This window comes from Mustelus asterias, unplaced genomic scaffold (genome assembly GCF_964213995.1).
Source record: "Mustelus asterias unplaced genomic scaffold, sMusAst1.hap1.1 HAP1_SCAFFOLD_335, whole genome shotgun sequence".
Taxonomy (NCBI): domain Eukaryota; kingdom Metazoa; phylum Chordata; class Chondrichthyes; order Carcharhiniformes; family Triakidae; genus Mustelus; species Mustelus asterias.
In genome coordinates, this window is record NW_027590297.1 from 163364 (window position 1) to 183412 (window position 20049).

General features: G+C 46.5%; 1 protein-coding gene across 1 annotated transcript in view; it reads left to right on the top strand.

Annotated features, from left to right (window-relative positions):
* LOC144486426 (adhesion G protein-coupled receptor L1-like) overlaps positions 1 to 20049 on the top strand; it is a gene marked incomplete at its 5' end in the record, with an annotated part of 221516 nt that overhangs the window by 95230 nt on the left and 106237 nt on the right. Inside the window, 3 exons of the mRNA XM_078204462.1 lie at positions 2007 to 2212; positions 4076 to 4078; positions 4726 to 4899. Coding sequence (XP_078060588.1) covers positions 2007 to 2212; positions 4076 to 4078; positions 4726 to 4899 — 383 coding nt within the window. The remainder of the gene's footprint in view (positions 1 to 2006; positions 2213 to 4075; positions 4079 to 4725; positions 4900 to 20049) is intronic.

The following is a 20049-nucleotide window of genomic DNA, read 5'->3' on the forward strand; positions in this document are numbered from 1 at the left end:
AGCTATGAACCTGTACCCCTAGATCTCTTTGTTCTATAACTCTCCCCAACGCCCTACCATTAACTGAGTAAGTCCTGCCCTGGTTCAATCTACCAAAATGCATCACCTTGCATGTATCAGAATGAAACTCCATCTGCCATTCGTCAGCGCACTGGCCCAATTGATCAAGATCCCATTGCAATCTGAGGCAACCTTCTTCACTGTCCACTATGCCACCAATCTTGGTGTCATCTGCAAACTTACTAACCATGCCTCCTATATTCTCATCCAAATCATTAAGATAAATGACAAATAACAGTGGTCCCAGCACTGATCCCTGAGGCACACCGCTGGTCACAGGCCTCCACTTTGAAAAACAACCTCTACAACCACAACTTGGCTTCTGTCAAGAAGCCAATTTTGTATCCATTTCGATACCTCACCCTGGAGATTTAACCTTATTCAACAGCCTACCATGCGGTACCTTGTCAAAGGCCTTGCTAAAGTCCATGTAGACAACATCAACTGCACTGCCCTCATCTACCTTCTTGGTTACCCCTTCAAAAAACTCAATCAAATTTGTGAGACATGATTTTCCACTCACAAAGCCATGCTGACTGTCCCTAATCAGTCCTTGCGTCTCTAAATGCCTGCAGATTCTGTCTCTCAAAATACCTTCCAACAACTTACCCACCACAGATGTGAGGCTCACCGGCCTGTAGTTCCCAGGCTTTTCCCTGCAGCCCTTTTAAACAAAGGCACAACATTTGCCACTCTCCAATCTTCAGGCACCTCACCCGTGACTATCGATGATACAAATATCTCTGCTAGGGGACCCGCAATTTCCTCCCTAGCCTCCCACAATGTCCTGGGATGCACTTCATCAGGTCCCGGGGATTTATCTACCTTGATGCGCTTTAAGACATCCAGCACCTCACCTCCTTCTCTGTAATATGTACACTCCTCAAGACATCACTATTTATTTCTCCAAGTTCCCTAACGTCCATGCTTTTCTCAACAGTGAATACTGATAAGAAATATTCATTTAGGATCTCACCCATCTCTTGTGGATCCGCACATAGATGACCTTGTTGATCCTTAAGAGGCTTTCCCTAGTTACTCTTTTGGCCTTTATGTATTTGTAGAAGCTCTTTGGATTCTCCTTTGCCTTATCTGTGTTGCGAAGCTGGGTAGAGTAATTGTAGGTTGGTGTTTGCAAAATTGTAAAATGCGAGGAGGAAAAAGCATTGAATGGTCCCGTTAAAAGGTGGCGCTTTGTCTGTGCTTAGAAAGTTAAAAAAATGCAAGAGCACACAGAGTGCCCAAAATGAAACATTTGTATCAGAAGGCCAAGCAGCATTGTTACCAAGGCTTTTGAATTTTTTAAAATTCAGCCAATCAATTTGAATCAGGCACTTAGATACCAAGAACCGATTCAATTTAAATCTGATGGTTTGGCAACCTCGAACCAATTGTGGGAGATATCGATATGTCATCACAGGTATAAAAGGAAGGGGGAAATGAGACAAGGGGAGAGAGCAACTGTCGCCTGCCACAGCTCTTAGCTCAAAGCCCCATCTCGATAGCAAAGGCACCAAAGAAGAATCAACAGAGAAAGCCCAGGATCCACAAAACCTGGCTGTAATTTAGAGAGTGACTAAAAATTTTTTTTGTTCATGAGTGGGACTTGTACTCGTTAGAACAGCATTCCATTAGAATCGTGTTTGATTTGGTTTGTTAATAGTTGAGTTAACCTGTTCACTGTTAGTTAGAGAAATAGTGTTACTTGTTGATTTTTACAGAGAGAGTCTCAGGAAGTTATTTTGATTTAACCACTAAAAGTTGCTGAAGAGCAGATTGTACCACTTCACACACTCACTTTAACAGATTAAAGGGCGAGGTACTCCTCTTTGAGGTGTTAGTTCTCAGAGTGGGGGGATCAACCTCCGCTTTGTAACAATCGCGTCCTGTGATGGTTTGAGTGAAGAAACCCTCTTGTTTAAGACGCCTCCTCTTGCTTTCTGCAGGGGTTGTGAAGGTGGTGCTGATCCTGTACAACAACCTGGGCCAGTTTCTGTCGACGGAGAACGCCACGGTGAGGATGGGCACCGACCTCGGCAGCCAGAGCACCTCCATCGTCGTCAACTCTCAGATCATCGCCGCTTCCATCAACAAGGAATCGAGCCGCGTCTTCCTCACTGAGCCTGTCATCTTCACCCTGCAGCACCTGAATGTACGTATGGCCGGGGCTCCCCACCCCACCCTCCCCACCGGGGAAGGGGGGGTGGAGGGGGGAGCCAGGGGTAAGGGGGGGGGCGCGATGGGGGAGCCTGGAAGAGGGGGGGGCTGGAGGGGGAGCCGGGGAGAGGGTGGGGGGGGGCTGAAGGGGAGCTGGGAGGGGGGATGGGTGGGTGGGTGGGGGGGGGGAGCTGGGGAGGTGGGAGGGGGAGGGATAGGGGGGCAGAGGGGGAGCCCGGGCTCCCTCCTTGGGAGGGGGCGTGGAGGGGGAACCCGGGGGGGGGGGGGGGGGGGGGGGTGCAGAGGGGAAGCTGGGAGGGAGGGGATGGGGGGCGAAGGTGGAGCCGGGGAAGTGGGAGGGGGAGGGGGGGGTCGTAGGGGGAGCCGGGGAGGTACGGGGGAGGGAGGGAGCCGGTGGGAAGGGGGGCGGGCGGCGGAGGGGGAGCCGGAGAGGTGGGGAGGGGGGGGGGCGGAGGGAGCAGCCTGGCACTGGCGCTTTGCCCCAGTCACACGACCACTCCTTTGTCATGATCTTTATTTATCCTTTCCTAGGATGTGGCCATTTATTGACCATCCCTAATTGCCCCTTGCGATGGTGGTGGTGAGCTGCTTTCTTGAACCATAGAAACTGGAAGCAGGAGTAGGCCATTCGGCCCTTCGAGCCTGCTCCGCCATTCATAGAATCATAGAATCCTGCAGTGCAGAAGGAGGCCATTCGTCCCATCGACTCTGCACCAACAACAATCCCACCCAGGCCCTATCCCCACGCATTTACCCTGCTAATCCCCCTGACACCAAGGAGCAATTTAGCATGGCCAACCCACCCAACCCGCACATCTTTTGACTGTGGGAGGAAACCGGAGCACCCGGAGGAAACCCACGCAGACACAGAGAGAACGTGCAAAGTCCACATAGACAGTGCCCCAAGCCAGGAATCGAACCCAGGTCCCTGGCGCTGTGAGTCAGCAGTGCTAACCACTATGCTACCGCCCATTCATGTTGATAATGGCTGATCATATTCAATATCCTGATCCCCTCTTCCTCCGCATATCCCTTTAGCCCCAAGAGCTATAGATAATTTCTTCCTGAAATCACACAACATTTTGGTCTTAACTGCACTCTGTGCTGGTGAATTCCAGACATCCACCACCCTCTGGGTGAAGACATTTCTCCTTGCTTCAGTTCCACAGTCCCTGAGGTGTAGGTACACCCACAGTGCTGTTAGGGATGGGGTTTGACCCCGAGATAGTGAAGGAATGGTGATACATTTCCAAGCTATGGTGAGTGACTTGAAGGGGAACCTCTAGGCAGTTGTATCCCTCACCCTTGTCCTTCGAGATGGTAGAAGGCGCGGGTTTTGGAAAGTATTGTTGGAGGTCCCTCATTGAATCATACAATCCCTACAGTGCAGAAGGAGGCCATTCGGCCCATCGAGCCTGCACCGGCCACAATCCCACCCAGGCTCTAACCCCTTGAATTTACCCTAGTTAGTCCCCCTGACACTAAGGGGCAACTGAGCACAGCCAATCCACCTAACCCGCACATCTTTCGAGTGAGTTGGCGCGGTACGTTTCTCAGGGCGGGCTCCTGTGGGATGAATTCACCCTCGCTGCCGGCACGGAGTGTGGCATTCTGCCCGGTCATATCCAGAGGTTGGGCTGACTGGGCGCTCTGCACTCTGTCCCCATTTCCCAATCCATTGCTGCCGAAGGGTGAAGACCCGCGTTGGGAACAGATGCTGACTGGAACATTCCCTTTGGGAAATTTGGCCTTCTGATTACTAAAAACACCCAGGGACAGGTGATATCACACGGTGGGGGAGTGGGGGGCCTACCCTAGCCTGGCAACTCTTTGGCAGCAGGTTTGATGCTCAAGTGGCCTAAGCGGTGGTGAACCCATTCAACCCACACCAGGAGTTTCAGTATATTCAATGTGTATTTTACCTCAAAGCCCTTCCGTTATCGTTTTACTCCCCCAGGCAAACGGCAGCAGCCAACCTTCCGCACAGCAGGATCCCACAAGCTTTGGGTCGAGCGGCCAGTTAATCAATTTACAGCCTTCCCGGTTGAGGGAGGAATACTGGGAGAACTTCCCCGCTCCTCGGATTTCTATAGGGTTCGGTGGATGGGAATGGGTGACAGCCTATGGGATTCCATAGGATGGAATAAATGGGAATGGGTGGCAGCCTATGGGATTCTATAGGGTGGAGTATTTGGGAATGGGTGGCAGCCTTTGGGATTCTATAGGGTGGGGTGAATGGGAATGGGTGGCAGCCTATGGGATTCTATAGGGTGGGGTGAATGGGAATGGGTGGCAGCCTATGGGATTCTATAGGGTGGAGTATTTGGGAATGGGTGGCAGCCTATGGGATTCTATAGGGTGGAGTATTTGGGAATGGGTGGCAGCCTATGGGATTCTATAGGATGGAGCGAATGGGAATGGATTTGACTCAGGCTGAAGCTCTGAGTGTTTGGGTGCCCGGATTGAAGCGATATTTTTCCCTTTCAGCCAAAGAACCATTTCAATGCAAACTGCTCCTTCTGGAATTACTCGGAACGCACCATGATGGGATTCTGGTCCACACAAGGCTGTCGGCTGATTGAGAGCAACAGAACACACACTGCCTGTGCCTGTAGCCACCTCACCAACTTTGCGGTGCTGATGGCGCACCGGGAGATCCTGGTAAGTCTCTGCCACGTTTCAAATTCATTCTTTACCAGGAGGTGGGCATTGCACCCCCACCCTCACCCACTCACACCCTCACCCACCCACACCCACCTACCACACCCTCACCACGCCTCTCCCCACCTACAACCCCACTCCTCCACACACCCACCCACACCCACACTCCCACCCCTCCACACCCCTACCCCCGCAGTTCCACACCCCCACCCACACCCCCATCCACACCCCCAGTCCTCCACAACCACACCCCCACCCCTCCACACCCCCATCCACACCCCCAGTCCTCCACAACCACACCCCCACCCCTCCACACCCCCACCCACACCCCTCCACACGCACACCTCCACCCCTCCACATCCTATCCACACCCACCCACACCCCCACCCTCCTCCCCATCTCACCCATTCCAACCAGCCATCCACTTATTCAACTTACCAACCTCAACCACCTCACCTACCCCAAATACCCACCTCAGCCTCCAGTCATACGGCTTTCCACAAGGAAACCCCTGAGGATCCGGATCGGAAGCCTCTGGAATGAAATGCATGGCAGTGCCAAGTCGAACGCTTTAAAGTTTAATTCTTAGTGTCACAAGTAGGCTGACATTAACACTGCAATGAAGTTACTGTGAAAATCCCATAGTTGCCACACTCTGGTGCCTGTTCGGGTACACTGAGGGAGAATTTAGCATGGCCAATGCACCCTAACCAGCACGTCTTTCAAACTGTGGGAGGAAACCGGAGCACCCGGAGGAAACCCACGCAGACACGGGGAGAACGTGCAGACTCCACACAGACAGTGACCCAAGCCGGGAATCGAACCTGGGTCCCTGGTGCTGTGCGGCAGCGGCGCTAACCACTGTTACCCCATGCCGCTCACATCCCACCCATGGCAATCTGGCCATCATGGCTGCTGTTTGGGTAATCCCAGCTGATTATCACATTGACCTTTGTGAGACCTCACTGGGGGCAAATTAACCACCGGATTTCCTCCATTCCTACAGGCGTAACAGAGAAACATAGAAACTAGAAGCAGGAGTAGGCCATTCGACCCTTCGAGCCTGTTCTGCCCTTCATTTTGATCATGGCTGATCATCGAATTCAATATCCTCGTTCCCCACTTCCCCCCATGTCCCTTGATCCCTTTAGTCCCAAGAGCTCTTCAAAAATGCAGCTAATGAAAATGCAACAAAACTTACTCCAACTTATAAATCAAAGAAAGGGTTTAATAAAGAAACATCATTACTCCAAACTTGGGGCCTCGCCCTGGGCCACTCCAAGCTCCCCACAATTCTAGATTGTTCCTTATTTATGGTGAATCAGCTGGTCAGCTGACTATTACATCGCTCTGTAATTGGTTCCATGTTTTACTGGGTCAGCTGACCCTTATGTCTTGTTCCCATTGGTCACATTACAGCCGATCAAAGTTGTCACCGGTTACATTCTAACATCTAATTTCTTCTTGAAATCAGACAATGTTTTGGTCTCAACTGCTTCCTGTGGGAGTGAATTCCACACGTTCGCCGCCCTCTGGGTGAAGAAATTCCTCCTCACCTCAGTTCTAAAAGGTTTACCCCTTATCCTCAAACTATGACCCCGAGTTCTTCATCAAGAACACAGGAGCAGGAGTAGGCCAGACAGCCCCTCAAGCTTGCCCACCATTCTACTGGACCATTGCAGATCTGGGGCAGCACGGTGCCACAGTGGTTCGCACTGCTGCCTCACAGCGCCAGGGAACCGGGTTCGATTCCCGGCTTGGGTCACTGTGTGGAGTTTGTATGTTCTCCCTGTGTCTGCGTGGGTTTCCTTCAGCTGCTCTGGTTTCCTCCCACAGTCCGAAGATGTGTGGGCTATCTGCATTGGCCATGCTAGATTGCCCCATAGTGCCCCGGGATGTGTAGGTTAGAGGGATTAGCGGGGTAACTATGTGAGCTTGCGAGGTAGGACCTGGGTGGGATTGTTGTCGGTGCAAACTCAATGGGCCAAATGGCCTCCTTCTGCACTGTAGGGTTTCGATGATTGTACCTCAATGTCATTTTCCTGCAGCATCCACAGATCCTGGTATTTTGGGCTGGCAAAGACACGATTTGGAAATGCCGGCGTTGGACTGGGGTAAACACAGTAAGGAGTCTAACAATACCAGGTTAAAGTCCAACAGGTTTATTTGGAAGCAAACGCCACTAGACACAAAAGACACAAAACGCCACAAAAGACACGATGGGCAGAGTAGACTCAAAGAACAAAGAACAGTACAGCACAGGAACAGGCCCTTCGGCCCTCCAAGCCTGCGCCGACCATGATGCTTGCCTAAACTAAAAACATATGCACTTACAGAGTCCGTATCCTTCCATTTCCATCCTATTCGTGTATTCATCTAGTTGCCCCTTAAATGCTGCAAAAAATCCTCTTCCTAAGCTTTCTAACTACCTGAAATGGAGGAATATGTGGAAATGTGGGGGAATGACAGTACATAAATTGCTCCTTAGTAGAGCCAGCACAGAGATAATAGGCTGAATAACCTTCTTTCCCTTTGATAAGACCATAAGAAAAAGGAACAGAATTAGACCACTCAGTCCATCGAGTCTGTTCCGCTAGTCAATCATGGCTGATATTTTTCTCATCTCCATTCCCCTGCCTTTTCCCCATAATCCCTGATCCCCTTATTAATCAAGAACCTATCTATCCCTGCCTTAAAGACTCTAAATGACCCGGCCTCCACAGCCTTCTGCGGCAAAGAGTTCCACAGATCCACCACTCTCTGGCTGAAGAAATTCCTCCTCATCTCTGTTTTAAAGGATCGTCCCTTTGTCTGAGGTTGTGCCCTCTGGTTCCAGTTTTTCCTACCAGTGGAAACATCCTCTCCACATCCACTCTATCCAGGCCTCACAGTATCCTGTAAGTTTCAATTAAATCCTCCTTCATTTCGAAACTCCAACGAGTATAGACCCAGAGGCCTCAATCGTTCCTCATACGACAATCTCTTCATCCCAGGGATCATTCTTGTGAACCTCCTCGGGACCCTTTCCAAGGCCAGCACATCCTTCCTTAGATATGGGGCCCAAAACTGCTCACAATACTCCAAATGGGGTCTGACCAGAACCTTAACCAGCCTCAAAGGTACGCCTTGATTCTCGAAAAATCTATCAATCTCTGCCTTGAATATATTCAATAACTGAGGGTAGATAATGCCCAAGATCCACCAATCCCCAAGTGATGAACTTCCTCCTCGGCTCAGTCCCAGGGTGAGGTTTTCCAGCTGTGATGCATTTTCCCGCACTGGGGATGGCCCACTATTGGCTGGCGGTGGGATCTTCCAGTCCCGCCGATATTTAAGGGGTTTTGTGTGCCCCGTGACCTCTGCCACTGCAGAAGACCCCGGCAGTGAGAAGGACAGGCAAAATTCAGCCCCAAATGACCAAGGGATAATTCAGAGGCTGCAACCCTGAAGTCAAGAAATGGGCAACATAAGTCTTCGGTTTTTTTTAACGTTCTGGGCATTCCAGCGATAAAGGAGGGGCCAAATTGTGCTCCAGCTGCAGTGCCAAGGTCAAACATTCTGTCAACACTCATGGTCAAATGTTGAGAATGTCCAGCTGGGCAGGGGAGTAGAGTGTGACCCAGGGGAGTAGAGTGTGACCCAGGGGAGTAGAGTGTGACCCAGGGGAGTAGAGTGTGACCCAGGGAACCAGAGCCCAGCCTTCAACACAGGGTGAATGGAAGTGAAAAATGAGGCCTTCAAGGAGGAGCTTTGCCCAGAGATCCGGTTCATATATTCATTGGCACTGCCCCCTCTGAGTCCCCTCCCTTGTGAAAGAATCCCTACTGTGCAGAAGGAGGCCACTAGGCCCATCGAGCCTGCACTGACTCAGCATCTCACCCAGGCCCAACCCCCATCCTATCCCCATAATCCCATGTACTGCCCTGCTAATCCCCTTAACCTGCACATCTTCGGACACGAAGGGGAAATGTACCATGACAAATCCACCTCACCGGCACATCTTTGGACTCTATGAGGCAATTTAGCATGGCCAATCCACCTAACCTACACATCTGTGTGTGGACTGTGACTATCAGTGTGAAGTTTGCACTTTCTCCCCTTGCCTGCATGGGTTTCCTGTGGGTGCTCCGATTTCCTCCCACACTCCAGATTTCAGGGGGATTAACATGGTAAATACATGGGGTTATGGGGATAGGGCCTGAGTGGGATTTTTGTTGCTGCAGGCTTGATGGGCCGAATAGCCTCTTCCTGGACTGTAGGGATTCTATGATCTTTGACACGAAGGGGCAATTTAGCACGGCCATTCAACCTAACCCGCACATCTTTGGACTGTGGGAGGAAACCAGATCACCCGGAGGAAACCCACGCAGACACGGGGAGAATGTGCAGACTCCTCACAGACAGTGACCTCCAAGGCCAAAATTGATCTTGTGCCTCTGGCGCTGTGAGGCAGCAGTGGTAACCACTGTGCCAACGTGCCTGTTTATTGCACCCAGATTGCTAGGGGTCTCACACCCACACAGTTCAGAGGGAACGGAGATTTGAAGAGAGGAGGTGGCGGTTGAGGAAGCATGTGTGGGGCTGAAGACATCCAATGTCAGCTCGGCCGAATGGACCCGGTCTGTGTCCTGTGAAATCCAATGTAGACTGGATTTGGAAATCGCTTCCTTGAGCAGCTGAAAACAGCCGAGGATCTTACAGCCAGAACCCCCACGGCTCAGCGGGGCAGTGACTGACAGAATTAGGAACTCCCAACAGAAAAGCCAGCATCAAGGGAGATGGCATTACTAAATTGTAACCATCGCGTGAAAACTCAGAGAGAGAGAAACAGGTTATCAGAGAGAGAGAGAGAGAAACAGATTATCAGAGAGAGAGAGAGAAACAGGTTATCAGAGAGAGAGAAAGAAACAGGTTATCAGAGAGAGAGAAAGAAACAGGTTATCAGAGAGAGAGAGAGAGAGAAACAGGTTATCAGAGAGAGAGAGAGAGAAACAGATTATCAGAGAGAGAGAAACAGGTTATCAGAGAGAGAGAAAGAAACAGGTTATCAGAGAGAGAGAAAGAAACAGGTTATCAGAGAGAGAGAGAGAGAAACAGGTTATCAGAGAGAGAGAGAAACAGGTTATCAGAGAGAGAGAGAAACAGGTTATCAGAGAGAGAGAGAGAAACAGGTTATCAGAGAGAGAGAAAGAAACAGGTTATCAGAGAGAGAGAGAAACAGGTTATCAGAGAGAGAGAGAGAAACAGGTTATCAGAGAGAGAGAAAGAAACAGGTTATCAGAGAGAGAGAGAGAGAAACAGGTTATCAGAGAGAGAGAAACAGGTTATCAGAGAGAGAGAGAAACAGGTTATCAGAGAGAGAGAGAGAAACAGGTTATCAGAGAGAGACAGAAACAGGTTATCAGAGAGAGAGAGAGAAACAGGTTATCAGAGAGAGAGAGAGAAACAGGTTATCAGAGAGAGAGAGAGTGAAACAGGTTATCAGAGAGAGAGAGAGAAACAGGTTATCAGAGAGAGAGAGAAACAGGTTATCAGAGAGAGAGAAACAGGTTATCAGAGAGAGAGAGAATCAGGTTATCAGAGAGAGAGAAACAGGTTATCAGAGAGAGAGAAACAGGTTATCAGAGAGAGAGAGAAACAGGTTATCAGAGAGAGAGAGAAACAGGTTATCAGAGAGAGAGAGAAACAGGTTATCAGAGAGAGAGAGAAACAGGTTATCAGAGAGAGAGAGAGAAACAGGTTATCAGAGAGAGAGAGAGAAACAGGTTATCAGAGAGAGAGAGAGAAACAGGTTATCAGAGAGAGAGAGAAACAGGTTATCAGAGAGAGAGAGAGAAACAGGTTATCAGAGAGAGAGAGAAACAGGTTATCAGAGAGAGAGAGAAACAGGTTATCAGAGAGAGAGAGAAACAGGTTATCAGAGAGAGGGAGAGAAACAGGTTATCTGAGACAGAGAAACAGGTTATCAGAGAGAGAGAGAGAAACAGGTTATCAGAGAGAGAGAGAAACAGGTTATCAGAGAGAGAGAGAAACAGGTTATCAGAGAGAGAGAGAAACAGGTTATCAGAGAGAGAGAGAAACAGGTTATCAGAGAGAGAGAGAAACAGGTTATCAGAGAGAGAGAGAAACAGGTTATCAGAGAGAGAGAGAAACAGGTTATCAGAGAGAGAGAGAAACAGGTTATCAGAGAGAGGGAGAGAAACAGGTTATCTGAGACAGAGAAACAGGTTATCAGAGAGAGAGAGAAACAGGTTATCAGAGAGAGAGAAACAGGTTATCAGAGAGAGAGGAACAGGTTATCAGAGATCGAGAGAAACAGGTTATCAGAGAGAGAGAGAGAAACAGGTTATCAGAGAGAGAGAGAAACAGGTTATCAGAGAGAGAGAAACAGGTTATCAGAGAGAGAGAGAAACAGGTTATCAGAGAGAGCAAGAGAAACAGGTTATCAAAGAGAGAGAGAAACAGGTTATCAGAGAGGGAGAGAGAAACAGGTTATCAGAGAGAGAGAGAAACAGGTTATCAGAGAGAGAGAGAAACAGGTTATCAGAGAGAGAGAGAAACAGGTTATCAGAGAGAGAGAGAAACAGGTTAACAGAGAGAGAGAGAAACAGGTTATCAGAGAGAGAGAGAGAAACAGGTTATCAGAGAGAGAGAGAGAGAAACAGGTTATCAGAGAGAGAGAAACAGGTTATCAGAGAGAGAGAGAGAAACAGGTTATCAGAGAGAGAGAGAAACAGGTTATCAGAGAGAGAGAGAGAAACAGGTTATCAGAGAGAGAAACAGGTTATCAGAGAGAGAGAGAAACAGGTTATCAGAGAGAGAGAGTGAAACAGGTTATCAGAGAGAGAGAGAAACAGGTTATCAGAGAGAGAGAGAAACAGGTTATCAGAGTGAGAGAGAGAAACAGGTTATCAGAGAGAGAGAAACAGGTTATCAGAGAGAGAGAGAAACAGGTTATCAGAGAGAGAGAGAGAAACAGGTTATCAGAGAGAGAGCAACAGGTTATCAGAGAGAGAGAAACAGGTTATCAGAGAGAGAGAGAAACAGGTTATCAGAGAGAGAGAGAAACAGGTTATCAGAGAGAGAGAGAAACAGGTTATCAGAGAGAGAGAGAAACAGGTTATCAGAGAGAGAGAGAGAGAAACAGGTTATCAGAGAGAGACAAACAGGTTATCAGAGAGAGAGAGAAACAGGTTATCAGAGAGAGAGAGAAACAGGTTATCAGAGAGAGAGAGAAACAGGTTATCAGAGAGAGAGAGAAACAGGTTATCAGAGAGAGAGAGAAACAGGTTATCAGAGAGAGAGAGAAACAGGTTATCAGAGAGAGAGAGAGAAACAGGTTATCAGAGAGAGAGAGAAACAGGTTATCAGAGAGAGGGAGAGAAACAGGTTATCTGAGACAGAGAAACAGGTTATCAGAGAGAGAGAGAAACAGGTTATCAGAGAGAGAGAAACAGGTTATCAGAGAGAGAGAGAGGAACAGGTTATCAGAGATCGAGAGAAACAGGTTATCAGAGAGAGAGAGAAACAGGTTATCAGAGAGAGAGAGGAACAGGTTATCAGAGAGAGGGAGAGAAACAGGTTATCAGAGAGAGAGAAACAGGTTATCGGAGGGAGAGAGAAACAGGTTATCAGCGAGAGAGAAACAGGTTATCAGACAGAGAGAAACAGGTTATCAGAGAGAGAGAGAAACAGGTTATCAGAGAGAGAGAGAAACAGGTTATCAGAGAGAGAGAGAAACAGGTTATCAGAGAGAGAGAGAAACAGGTTATCAGAGAGAGAGAGAAACAGGTTATCAGAGAGAGAGAGAAACAGGTTATCAGAGAGAGAGAGAGGAACAGGTTATCAGAGAGAGAGAGAAACAGGTTATCAGAGAGAGAGAGAAACAGGTTATCAGAGAGAGAGAGAAACAGGTTATCAGAGAGGGAGAAACAGGTTATCAGAGAGAGAGAGAGAAACAGGTTATCAGACAGAGAGAGAGAGAAACAGGTTATCAGAGAGAGGGAGAGAAACAGGTTATCAGAGAGATAGAGAGAAACAGGTTATCAGAGAGAGAGAGAAACAGGTTATCAGAGAGAGAGAGAAACAGGTTATCAGAGAGAGGGAGAGAAACAGGTTATCAGAGAGAGAGAAACAGGTTATCAGAGAGAGAGAGAAACAGGTTATCAGAGAGAGAGAGAGAAACAGGTTATCAGAGAGAGAGAGAAACAGGTTATCAGAGAGAGAGAGAAACAGGTTATCAGAGAGAGAGAGAGAAACAGGTTATCAGAGAGAGAGAGAGAAACAGGTTATCAGAGAGAGAGAAACAGGTTATCAGAGAGAGAGAGAGAAACAGGTTATCAGAGAGAGAGAGAGAAACAGGTTATCAGAGAGAGAGAGAGAAACAGGTTATCAGAGAGAGAGAGAGAAACAGGTTATCAGAGAGAGAGAGAAACAGGTTATCAGAGAGAGAGAGAGAAACAGGTTATCAGAGAGAGAGAGAAACAGGTTATCAGAGAGAGAGAGAAACAGGTTATCAGAGAGAGAGAAAAACAGGTTATCAGAGAGAGAGAGAGAAACAGGTTATCAGAGAGAGAGAAAAACAGGTTATCAGAGAGAGAGAGAGAAACAGGTTATCAGAGAGAGAGAAAAACAGGTTATCAGAGAGAGAGAGAGAAACAGGTTATCAGAGAGAGAGAAAAACAGGTTATCAGAGAGGGAGAGAGAAACAGGTTATCAGAGAGAGAGAGAGAAACAGGTTATCAGAGAGAGAGAGAAACAGGTTATCAGAGAGAGAGAGAGAAACAGGTTATCAGAGAGAGAGAGAAACAGGTTATCAGAGAGAGAGAGAAACAGGTTATCAGAGAGAGAGAGAGAAACAGGTTATCAGAGAGAGAGAGAAACAGGTTATCAGAGAGAGAGAGAAACAGGTTATCAGAGAGAGAAACAGGTTATCAGAGAGAGAGAAACAGGTTATCAGAGAGAGAGAGAGAAACAGGTTATCAGAGAGAGAAACAGGTTATCAGAGAGAGAGAAACAGGTTATCAGAGAGAGAGAGAGAAACAGGTTATCAGAGAGAGAGAGAAACAGGTTATCAGAGAGAGAGAGAAACAGGTTATCAGAGAGAGAGAGAAACAGGTTATCAGAGAGAGAGAGAAACAGGTTATCAGAGAGAGAGAGAAACAGGTTATCAGAGAGAGAGAGAAACAGGTTATCAGAGAGAGAGAGAAACAGGTTATCAGAGAGAGGGAGAGAAACAGGTTATCTGAGACAGAGAAACAGGTTATCAGAGAGAGAGAGAAACAGGTTATCAGAGATCGAGAGAAACAGGTTATCAGAGAGAGAGAGAGAAACAGGTTATCAGAGATCGAGAGAAACAGGTTATCAGAGAGAGAGAGAAACAGGTTATCAGAGAGAGAGAGAAACAGGTTATCAGAGAGAGAGAGAAACAGGTTATCAGAGAGAGAGAAACAGGTTATCAGAGAGAGAGAGAGGAACAGGTTATCTGAGATCGAGAGAAACAGGTTATCAGAGAGAGAGAGAGAAACAGGTTATCAGAGAGAGAGAGAAACAGGTTATCAGAGAGAGAGAAACAGGTTATCAGAGAGAGAGAAACAGGTTATCAGAGAGAGAGAGAAACAGGTTATCAGAGAGAGAGAGAAACAGGTTATCAGAGAGAGAGAAACAGGTTATCAGAGAGAGAGAAACAGGTTATCAGAGAGAGAGAGAAACAGGTTATCAGAGAGAGAGAGAGAGAAACAGGTTATCAGAGAGAGAGAGAGAAACAGGTTATCAGAGAGAGAGAGAGAGAAACAGGTTATCAGAGAGAGAGAAACAGGTTATCAGAGAGAGAGAGAGAATCAGGTTATCAGAGAGAGAGAAACAGGTTATCAGAGAGAGAGAAACAGGTTATCAGAGAGAGAGAGAAACAGGTTATCAGAGAGAGAGAGAAACAGGTTATCAGAGAGAGAGAAACAGGTTATCAGAGAGAGAGAGAGAGTAACAGGTTATCAGAGAGAGAGAGAGAGAAACAGGTTATCAGAGAGAGAGAGAGAAACAGGTTATCAGAGAGAGAGAAACAGGTTATCAGAGAGAGAGAAACAGGTTATCAGAGAGAGAGAGAAGCAGGTTATCAGAGAGAGAGAGAAACAGGTTATCAGAGAGAGAGAGAAACAGGTTATCAGAGAGAGCGAGAGAAACAGGTTATTAGAGAGAGAGAGAGAAACAGGTTATCAGAGAGAGAGAGAAACAGGTTATCAGAGAGAGAGAAACAGGTTATCAGAGAGAGAGAGAAACAGGTTATCAGAGAGAGCGAGAGAAACAGGTTATCAGAGAGAGAGAGAAACAGGTTATCAGAGAGGGAGAGAGAAACAGGTTATCAGAGAGAGAGAGAAACAGGTTATCAGAGAGAGAGAGAAACAGGTTATCAGAGAGAGAGAGAAACAGGTTATCAGAGAGAGGGAGAGAAACAGGTAATCAGAGAGAGAAACAGGTTATCAGAGAGAGAGAGAGAAACAGGTTATCAGAGAGAGAGAGAAACAGGTTATCAGAGAGAGAGAGAAACAGGTTAACAGAGAGAGAGAGAAACAGGTTATCAGAGACAGAGAGAAACAGGTTATCAGAGAGAGAGAGAAACAGGTTATCTGAGAGAGAGAAACAGGTTATCAGAGAGAGAGAGAAACAGGTTATCAGAGAGAGAGAGAGAAACAGGTTATCAGAGAGAGAGAGAAACAGGTTATCAGAGAGAGAGAAACAGGTTATCAGAGAGAGAGAGAAACAGGTTATCAGAGAGAGAGAGAGAAACAGGTTATCAGAGAGAGAGAGAAACAGGTTATCAGAGAGAGAGAGAGAAACAGGTTATCAGAGAGAGAGAGAAACAGGTTATCAGAGAGAGAGAGAGAAACAGGTTATCAGAGAGAGAGAGAAACAGGTTATCAGAGAGAGAGAGAGTGAAACAGGTTATCAGAGAGAGAGAGAGAAACAGGTTATCAGAGAGAGAGAGAATCAGGTTATCAGAGAGAGAGAGAAACAGGTTATCAGAGAGAGAGAAACAGGTTATCAGAGAGGGAGAGAGAAACAGGTTATCAGAGAGAGAGAGAAACAGGTTATCAGAGAGAGAGAGAAACAGGTTATCAGAGAGAGAGGAACAGGTTATCAGAGAGAGAGAGAGAAACAGGTTATCAGAGAGAGAGAGAGAAACAGGTTATCAGAGAGAGAGAGAGAAACAGGTTATCAGAGAGAGAGAGAGAAACAGGTTATCAGAGAGAGAGAGAGAGAAACAGGTTATCAGAGAGAGAGGGAGAGAAACAGGTTATCAGAGAGAGAGAGAGAAACAGGTTATCAGAGAGAGAGAAACAGGTTATCAGAGAGAAAGAGAAACAGGTTACCAGAGAGAGAGAGAAACAGGTTATCAGAGAGAGGGAGAGAAACAGGTTATCAGAGAGAGAGAAACAGGTTATCAGAGAGAGAGAGAAACAGGTTATCAGAGAGAGAGAGAGAAACAGGTTATCAGAGAGAGAAAAACAGGTTATCAGAGAGAGAGAGAAACAGGTTATCAGAGAGAGAGAGAAACAGGTTATCAGAGAGAGAGAGAAACAGGTTATCAGAGAGAGGGAGAGAAACAGGTTATCAGAGAGAGAGAAACAGGTTATCAGAGAGAGAGAAACAGGTTATCAGAGAGAGAGAGAGAAACAGGTTATCAGAGAGAGAGAGAGAAACAGGTTATCAGAGAGAGAGAGAGAGAAACAGGTTATCAGAGAGAGGGAGAGAAACAGGTTATCAGAGAGAGAGAGAAACAGGTTATCAGAGAGAGAGAAACAGGTTATCAGAGAGAGGGAGAGAAACAGGTTATCAGAGAGAGAGAGAAACAGGTTATCAGAGAGAAAGAGAAACAGGTTATCAGAGAGAGAAACAGGTTATCAGAGAGAGAGAGAGAGAAACAGGTTATCAGAGAGAGGGAGAGAAACAGGTTATCAGAGAGAGAGAAACAGGTTATCAGAGAGAGAAACAGGTTATCAGAGAGAGAGAGAAACAGGTTATCAGAGAGAGAGAGAGAAACAGGTTATCAGAGAGAGAAAAACAGGTTATCAGAGAGAGAGAGAAACAGGTTATCAGAGAGAGAGAGAAACAGGTTATCAGAGAGAGAGAAACAGGTTATCAGAGAGAGAGAAACAGGTTATCAGAGAGAGAGAGAGAAACAGGTTATCAGAGAGAGAGAAACAGGTTATCAGAGAGAGAGAAACAGGTTATCAGAGAGAGAGAGAGAGAGAAACAGGTTATCAGAGAGAGGGAGAGAAACAGGTTATCAGAGAGAGAGAAACAGGTTATCAGAGAGAGAGAGAGAAACAGGTTATCAGAGAGAGAGAAACAGGTTATCAGAGAGAGAAACAGGTTATCAGAGAGAGAGAGAAACAGGTTATCAGAGAGAGAGAGAGAAACAGGTTATCAGAGAGAGAAAAACAGGTTATCAGAGAGAGAGAGAAACAGGTTATCAGAGAGAGAGAGAAACAGGTTATCAGAGAGAGAGAAACAGGTTATCAGAGAGAGAGAGAAACAGGTTATCAGAGAGAGAGAGAAACAGGTTATCAGAGAGAGAGAAACAGGTTATCAGAGAGAGAGAAACAGGTTATCAGAGAGAGAGAAACAGGTTATCAGAGAGAGAGAGAGAGAAACAGGTTATCAGAGAGAGAGAGAGAGAAACAGGTTATCAGAGAGAGAGAGAGAGAAACAGGTTATCAGAGAGAGAGAGAGAGAAACAGGTTATCAGAGAGAGGGAGAGAAACAGGTTATCAGAGAGAGAGAAACAGGTTATCAGAGAGAGAGAAACAGGTTATCAGAGAGAGAGAGAAACAGGTTATCAGAGAGAGAGAGAAACAGGTTATCAGAGAGAGAGAGAAACAGGTTATCAGAGAGAGAGAGAGAAACAGGTTATCAGAGAGAGAGAGAAACAGGTTATCAGAGAGAGAGAGAGGAACAGGTTATCAGAGAGAGAGAGAAACAGGTTATCAGAGAGAGAGAGAGAGAAACAGGTTATCAGAGAGAGAGAGAAACAGGTTATCAGAGAGAGAGAGAAACAGGTTATCAGAGAGAGAGAAACAGGTTATCAGAGAGAGAGAGAAACAGGTTATCAGAGAGAGAGAGAAACAGGTTATCAGAGAGAGAGAGAGAAACAGGTTATCAGAGAGGGAGAAACAGGTTATCAGAGAGAGAGAGAGAAACAGGTTATCAGAGAGAGAGAGAGAGAAACAGGTTATCAGAGAGAGAGAGAATCAGGTTATCAGAGAGAGAGAAACAGGTTATCAGAGAGAGAGAGAAACAGGTTATCAGAGAGAGAGAGAAACAGGTTATCAGAGAGAGAGAGAAACAGGTTATCAGAGAGAGAGAGAGAAACAGGTTATCAGAGAGAGAGAGAGAAACAGGTTATCAGAGAGAGAGAGAGAAACAGGTTATCAGAGAGAGAGAGAGAAACAGGTTATCAGAGAGAGAGAGAGAGAAACAGGTTATCAGAGAGAGGGAGAGAAACAGGTTATCAGAGAGAGAGAGAGAAACAGGTTATCAGAGAGAGAGAGAGAGAAACAGGTTATCAGAGAGAGAGAGAAACAGGTTATCAGAGAGAGAGAAACAGGTTATCAGAGAGAAAGAGAAACAGGTTATCAGAGAGAGAGAGAGAAACAGGTTACCAGAGAGAGAGAGAAACAGGTGATCAGAGAGAGGGAGAGAAACAGGTTATCAGAGAGAGAGAGAGAAACAGGTTATCAGAGAGAGAGAAACAGGTTATCAGAGAGAGAGAGAAACAGGTTATCAGAGAGAGAGAAACAGGTTATCAGAGAGAGAGAGAGAAACAGGTTATCAGAGAGAGAGAAACAGGTTATCAGAGAGAGACAGAAACAGGTTATCAGAGAGAGAGAAACAGGTTATCAGAGAGAGAGAGAGAGAAACAGGTTATCAGAGAGAGAGAGAGGAACAGGTTATCAGAGAGAGAGAAACAGGTTATCAGAGAGAGAGAGAAACAGGTTATCAGAGAGAGAGAAACAGGTTATCAGAGAGAGAGAGAGAAACAGGTTATCAGAGAGAGAGAGAAACAGGTTATCAGAGAGAGAGAAACAGGTTATCAGAGAGAGAGAGAGAAACAGGTTATCAGAGAGAGAGAGAGGAACAGGTTATCAGAGAGAGAGAGAAACAGGTTATCAGAGAGAGAGAGAGAAACAGGTTATCAGAGAGAGAGAGAGGAACAGGTTATCAGAGAGAGAGAGAAACAGGTTATCAGAGAGAGAGAGAAACAGGTTATCAGAGAGAGAGAGAGAAACAGGTTATCAGAGAGAGAGAGAGGAACAGGTTATCAGAGAGAGAGAGAAACAGGTTATCAGAGAGAGAGAGAGAAACAGGTTATCAGAGAGAGAGAGAAACAGGTTATCAGAGAGAGAGAGAAACAGGTTATCAGAGAGAGAGAAACAGGTTATCAGAGAGAGAGAGAAACAGGTTATCAGAGAGAGAGAGAAACAGGTTATCAGAGAGAGAGAGAAACAGGTTATCAGAGAGAGGGAGAGAAACAGGTTATCAGAGAGAGAGAAACAGGTTATCAGAGAGAGAGAGAGAGAAACAGGTTATCAGAGAGAGGGAGAGAAACAGGTTATCAGAGAGAGAGAGAAACAGGTTAACAGAGAGAGAGAGAAACAGGTTATCAGAGACAGAGAGAAACAGGTTATCAGAGAGAGAGAAACAGGTTATCAGAGAGAGAGAGAAACAGGTTATCAGAGAGAGAGAGAAACAGGTTATCAGAGACAGAGAGAAACAGGTTATCAGAGAGAGAGAGAAACAGGTTATCAGAGAGAGAGAGAAACAGGTTATCAGAGAGAGGGAGAGAAACAGGTTATCAGAGAGAGAGAAACAGGTTATCAGAGAGAGAGAGAGAGAAACAGGTTATCAGAGAGAGGGAGAGAAACAGGTTATCAGAGAGAGGGAAACAGGTTATCAGAGAGAAAGAGAAACAGGTTATCAGAGAGAGAGAGAAACAGGTTATCAGAGAGAGAGAGAAACAGGTTATCAGAGAGAGGGAGAGAAACAGGTTATCAGAGCGAGAGAAACAGGTTATCAGAGAGAGAGAGAAACAGGTTATCAGAGAGAGAGAGAAACAGGTTATCAGAGAGAGAGAGAAACAGGTTATCAGAGAGA